The 12,445-nt window shown below is 46.4% G+C and overlaps 1 protein-coding gene across 1 annotated transcript; it reads right to left on the bottom strand.

Annotated features, from left to right (window-relative positions):
• Window positions 1-5,387: 5,387 nt before the first annotated feature.
• On the bottom strand, window positions 5,388-7,192 carry LOC125523155 (obtusifoliol 14-alpha demethylase-like). The gene is made up of 2 exons (XM_048688211.1): window positions 6,693-7,192; window positions 5,388-6,604 (listed from the first exon to the last, which is right to left on the bottom strand). Exons 1-2 carry the CDS (start codon window positions 7,167-7,169, stop codon window positions 5,573-5,575), a joined length of 1,509 nt encoding a protein of 502 aa, XP_048544168.1. The 5' UTR covers window positions 7,170-7,192; the 3' UTR covers window positions 5,388-5,572.
• Between the last annotated feature and the right edge of the window lie 5,253 nt (window positions 7,193-12,445).

Raw genomic sequence — 12,445 nt, 5'->3', positions numbered from 1 at the left:
GTGAAGTGTGAAAAAATTGGGTGCCCAGTGGTTTAACAACACATTTACAGCCGCCTCACATCAACACCTGCATCTCATTTGCAATTATCACGCCTTTGCACCTCTTGACATGTCTTTGCCCACCGTTATTGTCGCTGCATCTAATAATTTGTCCTCTGATGTAACCAAACCACCTATGTGGCACATCAACATCCCTGTGTTTTCCTTAAAGGCTATGATGGACACGGCTATCTAGCTGGATGCTGGAGGCTGAGTGGACACTGTCTAAACGTACCGTGTGGGCATCCCATGACTTGTTCAAACAGAGTATGTATTGCACATCCAAATCATGACATCTCCCTCTCTCTCTCCCTTTCAATCTGTCCTGTGTGATGTGTGCAGTCAAGTTTTTTTTTTAATTTTCATTGGGGGGGGGGGGGGGGGGGGGGGGGGCTTCCACCACCTGAATATATTACGTAAAGGGGCAGAAGCCACCAAAACATCCAGATTTTTTACAAGAGAGGAGGGAGCCGAGAGCACCCCTCAAGAACCAAGCCTCACAGGCTCATCTAAGAACAGACAACCAAACGTCGACGTGGGGCTGGTCGTCGGTCTTCAGCCGGCCACGCCAAAGCACCGCGTCATCCCGACAAGCTTTGTATGTAGCAGCAAGGGACAACGTTTCCTCCTGAAAAACGATGGCGTTACGATGCTTCCATAACCGCCAGCAGCAGAGAAGGACGAAAGCCGCAGGATAGCCTGCGTCGAAGCAGTGAAGCGCATGAACCGTGCCCGCTTCAGGGGACAGCCCCCCCCCCCGCCAATACTGCACCGCGAACGGGATCCGGAAGATGAGGTGGTCGGCGGTCTCGAGCTCTGCCTCGCAGCAGGGGCACCCCGCCTCCGCCGCAGTGAGGATGGTTTTGCGAAGGAGCACGTCCCGTGTATGGATGCGAGACTGAGTGAGAAGCCACCCAAAGAACTTGACCCGCGACGGAGCACGGGAAGACCAAAGAAATGACGCCGCGGCCGCCCCCACACCGCCGTAGTGGGAGAGGGCGTAGGCGCCTCTTGACGAGAACCCACCACCAGGGCCCGCACAGAGCGTGACGGTCCGGGCATCGGGGCCGTCCCGGGCGGGGCACTCCGACACCAGCAGCTGAACCGCGGCACACTCCCCGGACGCCCGAGGGTGAGCCTGGGCACCAGCAGAGCGTGCACCCCGCGGCGACGGGCCGTCCAGACCGTGACCTCGGAGCATACGGCCTGTGTGAACAAGGCGGGGAAGGCCGTTCGAAGCACCCCACAGGGGAGCCAGAGGTCATGCCAGAACGAGCAGGGGCGGACCTAGGAAAAAATACGAGAGGGGGCAAGAGATTTTTTTTTATGATGCAAGGAGGGTGCTCCTGCCATTTCATATAGATAGGAAAAAGAAATAATACAGAGTGGCCCAGTCTATTAAAAGAGAAACTAGGCCGAAAACCAAAAGAGAAAGTAAGAGGAACAAAAAAGAACAAAGTCAATGCCAGTATACCAAAACACTACCACCAAATCGCGAGCAAGCAGCCCCCTGGGCGAAGGAAACAAAGGCTCGCCATCGCCGGCTCCCTACGGGCTTTTGCCGGAGGGGGTTGCCGGTGACGAGAAGAGAGAGGGTAGGGAGGAGGGGGAGGAATAACGGATTTGGGCAGTTGCTCTGGGGAGGGAGTGGCATAGGGTCTGCGTCGAAATTTTTAATGTTCTTCTTACAAGTGAAAGTGAAACGATGAGTAAGAATGTATGGTCATATACTCATATTCATGGAATAATAAGGCAAAGGAAACGTCCCAGTAAACTAAAATTCGGTAGTTGGGGCTCCGGTTGAAGTGTGCTAGGATTCAAATATACCTCCTTTGTAAACAAGTGTTTAAAACGTCTTATATTTGTTTATTACAAAGGGAGTAGTATAATAGATAATCCGAAGTAGAAAGTTGCAAACTTAAATCTATATGTCAATTTTATTCAAGGTAGAAAGTTGCAAACTTAAATCTATATATCATAACCGAATTGCTTGAGCAGCTGAACTGATCTGATCATCCAAATCGGTAAAATATACACGTAAATAGATGAGACGAACATGGTTTCTATCATAGAATTTGCAAACAAACCAAAAAGTCGCAAACAAAAAAAACCCTAGATGACTTATATGGCATACCTTGGTGTCATGTAGAATTACGGAGTTGCAGAATAAACGGGGCTGTTTTGTGGCATCTTGCTGTGCAAGGCCGAGAGGGACGGACGACGGCAAGGCTGCGATTGCCTGCAAGGGCAACGTCGCAGTGAGCCGGCGGCTGCATGATCGCTTTAGGGGAGAGATTAGGGCTTCGGTAGTCTCGTGCGTGCGTCAGGTGCGTGTGTGTACGCTGAGATCTGGAGCGAGGCACCGAGCCGCAAGGCCACTGCGATCGAGTTAGCCAGGAAACGATGCAAGCGCAGGCTGCGGGCTACATGCTACAGCAAATAGTGGGCTGCTTCTTCATAGTTTAGAGTACGTGGGCTTCTGAAAATACAAAAGAAATTGTGGCAAGCGGGGGCAAAGTATTCGGCCTAGTGGGGGCACCCACGTATTTGGAGGACTATGCATACGCGGATGAAAAAAACTAGTGGGGGCAGCTGCCCCCACAACCTATAACGTGGGTTCGCCGTCGCACGCCCATCGCCGACCTCCACCCTGGTGAGCGTTCTATACACCGGCAGCAGCCGCATGAGGGCCGCCCAGTGCTCGCCCTCAAGGGGGGAGCGGCTGGACCCAAGGAGGGACCGCCCCACCAGCTGATCCCAGACCCAAGAAGCCCATCTGGACGGTGCGCGGGAGTGAAGGCGATGCAGCAGCTTGAGGAGGAGGCAGTCATTTTGCGCACCGAGGGCCCTTTCCCCGAGGCCGCCCTCCATCTTGGATCGGCAGACCCGATCCCAAGCTACCAGTCATTGAGCAGTCAAGTTGGAACCTAAAAGGTCTGAATTTGTGCGTAAATTCACCCCACCGACAGCAGTGGGTGTGTTGTTGCTCCAGTTGCTCAAGGCTCATTTTCATTTACACCTTCGCCTCGCCTTGTGTGTGTTTTGATTTTCGGCCGCAAAAAGTGGATTTCGGCCATCTCGGCCTTAGGCGAAAAGTATATTTAGGCCGAAATTGCTTAAATTTGATAGATTTTGGTCAAATTTAAGTCAAATTGCAGTCGAAATTTGGTCAAATTTCAGCCGAAATTTTTGAAAATGGCCGAAATTCGGCCATCTCAGCCTAGGGCGAAAAAAAGCTCAAACCGGAAATCAAAATACAGACGAACACCACTACGGCATGCGCGATCGACGACGTCCTCTAATCTCGTTGGATATCGTCTAGAGCGTCATGCGTGCATGGTCGCTGCGCCCCGTGCTGGCGCTCGTGGTGTCGACAGAGTGCTCTCGCCTAGTTGCTGGAGGCTGAGTGACGATGGGACTGTGCCATTTCCGTTGCGGCGACCCTGCGCTTGGTGGACGCGTGAAGATGAAGCTACGCCGCCCTGTTCGGGCCAACGTCGCCGCCGACGACAATGCATAATGTGCTGTTTTGCAGCGTGAGGACGCAGACACCCTTGTCGGGTCCAACTGTCTCACGGAAGGAGGTACCTGGGTGTGGAATAACAACGATGGTGCGCCTACGGCTGCTGGGATTTCCATCGCCGTGGGGGCTGCTAGCTAACGGGCATGGAGGTGACGGTCGTGACGGTGACCAGCGTGCCGACGCGGTCGACGATGTCGGCTATGGCGGACGCCTCGACTGGTTTCGTGCCGGCTGGAACCGGCACAAGCACCCGATTGGCCTGGCCGGTCAAGCGGCCGCAGCTGCTACAAAGGCACAGGAGAGGAGCATGAGGCGCCAGCGAGGAGACGGCTGCAGCCATCGGGAATCCAGGCATCGTCGGGCGTGACTGACGGGGCACCGACGGCCATAAGGGGGCCTTCACGCGAGTCGCGAGAGCCATCCGTCTAACTATAGTGAACGACATTTTTACTCCAGCCAGTTATTGTCCACTATATTTACTGTCTAGGACATATCTAGATGTGTCTTAATTATTGCATATCTAAGCGAGTCAATCAAATTAGAAAGTAAAAAACAAAAATGCTTGCACCAATTAAAATTAATGACGTACTAAGATTTAGATGTGCAGTACTTAAATCACCTCTAGATGTGCTTTAGCAAAACTGAAAATTATACTCCTCTAAGGCTTTTGAGAGATCTGTTAGAAGATGTAGCTTAGAGAAAAAAACAGAATTTTTACTCCTCTAAAAGAATATAAGCGATCGGTTAAAGATACTCTAACATGTCTTTGCACACCCGTTGTTGTTGTGTCTAATCATGTGTCCTCTAGTGAACGACTCTGTTGGACATCAACATTCCGTTTGTTCTCGTTACAGGCTATGATGGACACAGCTAGCTAGATAGATGCTGGAGGTTGCGTGGACACTGTCTAAACGTACCATGTCAGCATCCCATGACGTGTTCAAAAAGAGTATGTACTGCACATCAAAATCATGACATCTCTCTCTCTCTCTCCCTCTTTCTCTCTCAATCCGTACCATGTGTTGTGTGAACTCAGGTTGGAACCTACAGGATCTGAATTTGTGCATATATATAAATTCACTCCAAGACGTGAAAGTGTTTGTGAAGTCTATTCATCCTGGAAACATCCAACATTCAATAGAAACAACAAAAGCAGACCGGAATTTAATGGTCAACTGACTATGCCAATTCATCTAGAGTGGCACTGGCAGTCTCAGTGACCGTGCAGAAGATGACAAAACGGTCGCGGCCCAGTACAGGAAAACTGGGCTGGACACTGATGCGCCTCCTCCACAACGGGGGAGTCGATAGCTACTATACAAGTTAGATTAGAAATTCAAAAGAGTATCTTTCTCCTTTTCTTTCAAATATCCAGATGAGTTTTTTCCCCTTCAGCTATTTATGTGAACAAGAAAATGGAGGAAACTATAAATGCTCAACCACGAAGTTACATACTTGAACCTAACAATAGGAGACACAAAAGGAGAAACACACACAAACACACACCTGCCTAGCTCCTTGTTAACAATACACAAGACACACAAACCCCGCAAACACACGCAATAAATGGCAGAGAACCTAACAATTTTTGGAGTTTTTTCTTCCTATAAGTAGGTAACCAAGCAACAGACTACTAGACTCCACAAAGTAATCTTTCTTTCATTTCTCGAAAAATTTGCAAACTTTGTTACAATTAGAAAATTTTGAAATACAACCAAATATATGTCTTATATTTTGCTAAGAGGCGGTATACTTATCAACAAGGCGTAATGTGTTTAGCTAGTCTCCCTCAAGAAAAACAACAAGGTGTACACACACGTCACCATTATATTTCACGCTCATGTAAGTGCACTCCACTGTTGGCTTGATGAAAAACACAGTACTAGCTAAATTGTGCATGGCGCAACTGTTAACTTACTTTAGAACAGAGTATAATTTATTGGTGCCAGGACAAAGCAAACAGGCAACACGAAGTAGATACACATAGCGTCTCTGTCGGCTCATGATTAATTAGGCTGCAGCTGACAAGCCTGACATCCTCTTTCTGTTGTAGCGGACCATGACCTTCCCCTTGGGCCCTGGCATGACGACGTTCCAGTCCGTCTCAGGGAACGGCGACACCATCTCCATCTCGAAGTTCCTCAGCAGGTGGCTCCATATAACCTTGATCTGCATGTACGCAAATGCCTCGCCGATGCAGGCATGCCGCCCACCACCGAATGCCGTGTACGAGAATGCTCCGCCGGCGACGTCCTCTCCTCTACCGGGGCCGAACCGGTCCGGCTCGTATTTCTCCGGGTCCCTGAACACATGCGGGAGACGGTTGTGGATCACCAGCGGGCTCGCGACTGTACGCCCCTCCGTAACCTCGTACTCGTTGCCCTCCCTTGTTCGCACGGTGAAGCTCCGGCGCGCATGGCGCAGCAACATCATCGCCGGCGGGTGGAGACGCAGAACCTCCTTGATGCAACGGTGGAGGGTGTCCATCTCCTGCAGGACCTCGTAGTCCACGCGGTCCCCATGCCGCGCCACGATCCGCTCCTGCTCCTGGACCGCAGCACAAAGCTTCTTGTTGTTGGCGCGCGCGAGGAGGCGTGCTCCGGTCCACGTGCCCGTGCTGGAGCTTGTGTGCTGCCCTGCAAACAACGCGGAGACCAACATTCCGACCACCTCCGTCTCCGTCGTGGCGCGACCGTCTTTGTACCTGGAATCGATCAGGCACTGTAGCATGTCGTCGACGACGTCTGGGCCACCGTCAGGATAGCTTGCTTTGCGGGATCTGACGATGTCGGAGAATATCTCGCCGAGCCTAGCGCGCGCCCTGTCGCGTCTGCGATGCGCTGGGATCGGCAGGTGCGGGAATAGGATGGTGACGAGGCGCATGCCGTCGTTGAGCTCACGGAGGTGTGTTGCCACCTCGACCAGCATCTTCGCCCTGACATCCTCCCCGAACAAGCACCGGCTGGCGATGAGCGTGACGAGGTGCTCTAGCTCCTGCTTCAAGTCAACCGTGCCACACTGTCCCCATCTCGCAAAGTACTCCTGCATACGTTACATATACAATATGTTAGCAATAGTAACACAAAAAAGCCACGCAACTGATTAAATATAACATCTTATTATTGATTACCTCGACTTCGCGAACCATGAGGCAGGCGTAGGTCCTGAGCTTGGCCGGCTTCATTGCATCGCCGAAGAAGCGGAACTGCTCGCGCCGAGTGGCGAAATCCACGTCGAAGGCGACGCCGGGGCCGAAGGTCGGAGTGGTGAACTGTGAGACCTCGTCCTGGCTGATCTCCGAGTCCAGCCCTTTGTAGAAATGGCTCAACACATCTGGCCCAACCAGGAAGGTCACCTTGAGATGCAATAGTCTCACTGTGAAGACGCTCCCCATCTCTGCGTGGGCATCGCGGATCACTTGCAGCAGGCCCTTGGTGAGAAGCGCCGGGAGGATCCCAAGAAGGGGAGCCCCTACGGTCACGGGTGGCGGAGGGGGTGATTGTTTGGTTGTTCGTGAGAATGTTGTTCGTAGCTGTGCCATCATGATCGACACGACTGTGACAAAAACAGGAACAAATGCTAGCCAAAGGACTCTGGGCAATTCCATATTTGCACTTCAGATGCGATGGGGGTAACGCTGTAACAACATGGTAAAACGAGTCAGTAGCTGAGTTATTACTTGTGAGTACTTGAGACACTCATCAGTAATTAATTAAGTGTCTGTGGTTTGCTTTTTGGAGCACATGTGATTGCACTTTTCGGTTTGCTGTCATTCCAAAATTAATATTTATATTGCTGACAGAATGTTTCTCTTTTAAGGATGCAAGTTTTCAGTGTACTTTCATAGAGTTTATAGGGTACTATTCATTTGTTATTAGCACTCGTGGCCCCATACATTCTGCAATTGGAAGAAAGTAAATTATCCTGCTTGGTTTTATGCTTCCAAATAAAATATTAACTCAGGATGTATGTTACCCATAGCTCAGAGGTCGAGGGTGTACCCTCCTCAACAGAGGTCGGGGGTACTTCCTCCATTTAGAAAAGAGCGCATCTTAGCAACAACTTGCATATCAAGCAGGAGCCAAAAGGGGTTCTTTAGATTTTATGTATTAACTCAGCGAACCGCATGCATTGGCTCGCCACACCCTGCTTCCTTATTACATGTTGTAATTCAAAACAGAAGTAAAAAAACTAGAACACACTCTGCTATGAAATATAGTTGTATCTTTGGTTTTAGTCCAAGTTCTGCTTACCAAATATTCAGCTACACTAAATTTTTATTCGAACTTTTCCTTGCCCATAAATTGGCCAACATTGGCCAGCAAAGTGAACTAGTTGCTAAAGAGGCACAGGCAAGCCAAAATAATTGCAGCCATTCATACTAGCAGCAAAGTTTTGGTCTTGGCCAAAAAATTGCTAAGGTATGTTTTGACCACGGTTACATTTTCTAGAGATACCGTTGTCCAAAACGTTACCTTGTCGGTATATTTGAGACGTTTCGACTTATTGGAATCCTAATAAATATTCATATAATAGATGATACCCCGTGTGTGTAGTGGAAATGAGAATTATTTTGTTGATATTGCATAGAATATAAATTTACTTGTTAAGATTCAAAACATGTGACAAATTCTACAAAACAAAATAAAGATAAAAATCTTAACATAAAAGTTAAGCATTCCACAATTAAGTGCAAGATTTAAAACCCATGTAAATGCACGGATGCATGCTGCATGTCCGAGAGGAATCCCGTGTATATCACGCGGTTGTTTGTCAACGAAGATAACAAATCCAATAACGACAACAATTTTGACGATGTGGCTCATTGTAAGAGAGAAAAATGGCTATTAATGCTTGCTTGTTAGGTTTATCTATACAACATATATACATATAAATTGCTAGAAAATATTTGAAGAATTTGTTTGAGACTGAAGAAAGCTATATATACAAGCTTAATTCTGACACTATTATAAAAAGTTTACATACGTGATACCACTAGCTATTCTTCCATGGAACATATATACGACGGTTCTCCAGCCAATGTACTTTTTTTGTAAATGAACCTGCATCAAACCCAGAGTGGCATGCAGATATATATGTATGTAGCCCTTTTCAAGGAATGCATGATGTATACATGTATAAATATGCTTAGATCGCAGCAAGGATTTCACTAGAGCTTACACCTAATGGCTACTTCTGACCTTCGGGAACTTTGTAGTGGAAAGCAAATTGAAGCGTAGGTAGTCTGCTCACCAGGCGATCAAAATGACGCAGTGGGAGATGGAGAAAATGGGAAGCGCGCGGGACGGGTATTTATAGTAGTAGAGGGAGTTGGGCCAGCATTAATGAGATGGTCTACACCGACCTATTGGTTGTGTGCGTGGCTAATAAATTTTTGTCCTTATCTCATGTACTACTCAAAATCTCACTCGGCAACTGATTAATTAGTTTTCTTTTTGAGGAATAACGCGTCACATGTTGTATGAACAGTGGTTGATAAGATGTTAAGATGAAGGAGAGAAACCAAAATAATAGGTTTGCCTTTTCTTAATTAAAATATGATCTCTTACCAACGATATCTCTCACTTCATATTTAGTTTTTTTTTTCAAGAAAACTTTCGATCTATCCCTTTTCAATCACGACCATACAATGAATGCAAGAAGTAATAAAAATTACATCCACATCCGCAGACCACCTAGATGCGATCGCAAGCACCGAAACAAAGAGATAGTCTATTGTACATTAAATTTATTGTAATCTCTAGATTATGTGGCAGGCTCAAAACAAGACTCTGTTACTAACCACTATACATGAAATGTCAAATCGGGACAGTTGAAACTGTTGGCTACCCCGGACAGTTTTAATATTCAGAAGCACAGGACAAGTGTACTACGTGAAAACGGCTCTTATTGAGAAGCACATGAAAGCAACTAGTGTACAACTATACCTAACATGTGCGTTACAGAGAGCACCAAATCCTGACAAATTGCTATCCATGGACCATCTATCATTAATTATCTCGACAGTGAAACCGATACAGTACAAAAAATCATGATTTGCGTATCTTGCGTCAGACTTCCTCCAAACGGAACACACAATCGGAAATGCCCTTTACAATCTGCCTCGTTTTGCATGTTTCTTGTGAGCATTTAATGTATCGCCTCGCACAGTTGCGAGCGGACCCAATTAATATAACTATACATGATGCTTGTAGGCTCGGCATCCACTAGACCTGGCCAAACCTCGGGCCGGGCCGGGCTTCGGGCCGGGCCTAGCCAAGCCCGACGAAAAAAACCCAGGCCCGAGCCCGGCCCGGCCCGGCCATCGGGCCTGTTTTCTAGGCCCGAGCCCGGCCCGAACATGCAAAAGCCCGCCGGGCCTTGGGCTGGCCCAGCCCGACCTTCAGAAAACTGCAAAAACGATGGGCCCGGACCCGGCCACCGGGTTCAAAATCTAGGCCCGAGCCTGGCCCGGGGGCAGTGTCGGGTCGGGCCGGGCCGGCCGGGCCGGGCTGCCCATGGCCAGGTCTAGCATCCACCCAGTTTGGTGTTGAGATGTATACTCCCTCCGTCCGGTGAAGAGTGTATATGTAGAAATTTTAGGACAAATTATGGAGTTGAGTAAAAAATGTATTGAAAAGGTGCAAGCCACCATCTCTCTCCTCTTTAATTACCCAACCCCCAATGAGCTAAGTGTATGTAAAAATTAAGAGGGTGTTTGTTTTCAGGGACTTATTGGTTTAGGGACTTAAAAAAGTCCCTATAAGTCCCATCTAAACCAAACAGAAGGGACTTATAGGGACTTAAAGTGGGCATTTGGGACTTGTGAAATAAGACTCTCAAGGAGAGTCTTATAGGGACTTATAGTTGTAATATGGTCTTATAGGGACTTATAAGTCACAGGAACCAAACAGGTAGAGACTTTTGCTATCGAGACTTTTTAGGAACTTAGGACTTATAAATTGGGACTAAAAAAAGTCCTAGGACTTATGAACCAAATAGAGCCTAAGAAGATCATGTGTAGATTGCTATTGGTCTTGATTACTGTGTGATGAGAGAAAATTATTTTTTCCCACTTTAAAGTGCATTGAGAAGATAAAAGTACACTCTTTTGTGGACAAATTTTGAAACTAGATGTACACTCTTCACTGGATGGAGGGAGTAGAATTTAATGGGGGTTGGCTGAATCTCAACCGACTAGTAAAATACAATGAAGTCTCATTCGACTTTATAGCCGTTCAATTTCTATGCATTAATATCTGTGCGAGGGTATTAAATTTGTATCTTTATGTTGTTTCCTGTACGTACAAGTATTTATGTTGTGACCTCATTAAAATTATTTGTTCTCGGCCTGTTCATTTTCTTAGTCAGCATAGTTTTTGCGTGCGTGCATAGTTTTTGTTCATGGCATGTTCCTTTGTCTTAATGAAGTATGTAGCGTACCGTCCGTTGACAATTGGGCTTTGTTCATGGTCTGTTCGTTTTTCTTAGTGTGTGTGTGTGTGTGTGTGTGTGTGTGTGTGTGTGTGTGTGTGTGTGTGTGTGTGTGTTACGTTGTTAGTCAATGTAAGCACATGTTTCTTCTTTTTCTGTTCCATTTTTTTTTCTCTTTTCTCTTTTCATTTTTCGTTTATCTTCTTTGGATTTTTTTTCTATCATTTTGAAAGCATATAAACTTTTTAACACATTACTACTTGTTATGATATATGATCCCAAATTACATATTTTTTCCCAACATTGATTTTTTTCCAATAATTTTGTTGGTCTTTTCCAGTTTTATTAGTTTTATTTTCTAGTTTTTCTATTTCTATATTTTCTTGTAAGTGTTTTCTAACATTGTTTCTTCCTCACGATGCTATTTTATTTTGCATGTGTACTCCCTCCATTTTTCTTTCGTCTGCGCCTAAGAGGAATCCTGGATAAAAGTGAGCAAACGACAAAAACTTATACGCAGACAAAAAAAAAAACGGAGGGGTAGCCGCCTTGGCCCGAAGCAAGAGAAAAGCCTACGTGTTGTGTAAAGGCAAAAAAACCGGCAAAAACATATACACAGACCAAAGGAAAACGGACGGAGTATATTTTTCACCTTTTAGTCATTTCCTCCTTTCATTGCCATTTCAAACCATCTTCTTGCTAATGCTGTGATTCTTGATACTCTTTATTTTTTTATATTTTATAAACAATAAATTTAGTGTTGCGTTTTTGTTGATGCCTGCATGTGTTTTTTGCTTTATTATGATGCATAAAATGTATTCATATAGATGGATGGAGCTCTTTGTGTAGGAGATATGCCCCAGTGGAAATAATAATAGTTATTTTGTATGTCCAAGTTTGTAATTGATGTTTATGTTACCTATATAACTGCAATGATTGTCGAGTCTACTATAACCACGAGGCTCAGAGGGAAACTCATTTGCACGTGTGGTATAATAAACGGTGAAATGTATTCCTAGTCGTGCTTCTAAGACTAGCTCAAGTGGTGCATGATGGTCCTATTTTCGTCATCATGGACATGACTATGCCGACAATTTTGAGGGCACAATGTTAGAAGAACACTTGTGTTGAATCGGCCCGAATAGATGTCGATGAGATACATCCATCACCAGTTAATGGTTAATAACACAAAGGAAGTTAACATTTACACAATTCCTTAGACCATGAGAGTATCGAGTTCCTTCGTACTAGCTTCATGAACTTTGGGTTTGCTAAACGTTATCTGTAAAAGGTTGGCTATTACGGCGGCTTATAGGTTCACGGAAAAGTATCACAAGGCACTACTAGGAAAAACCTTATACACAGAAGCTTATCAGTAGGGCTGGTCGAATGTGGGCGCTACTACTAATTAACAGTAGCACGTGCCCATGAAGGGCGCTGCTGCTATCC

The sequence above is a fragment of the Triticum urartu genome, chromosome 7 (assembly GCF_003073215.2).
Source record: "Triticum urartu cultivar G1812 chromosome 7, Tu2.1, whole genome shotgun sequence".
In the NCBI taxonomy this organism is placed as follows: domain Eukaryota; kingdom Viridiplantae; phylum Streptophyta; class Magnoliopsida; order Poales; family Poaceae; genus Triticum; species Triticum urartu.
This window is presented reverse-complemented; position numbering and strand designations above follow the sequence as displayed.

What these genes read in the sequence shown, in the direction of transcription:
- LOC125523155 (XM_048688211.1), bottom strand. Translation starts at nt 7,169, where the DNA reads ATGGAATTGCCCAGAGTCCTTTGGCTAGCATTTGTTCCTGTTTTTGTC. An exon ending in TCATGGTTCGCGAAGTCGAG is followed by an intron (nt 6,605 to 6,692) that starts GTAATCAATAAT and finishes TAACGTATGCAG; the next exon opens with GAGTACTTTGCGAGATGGGG.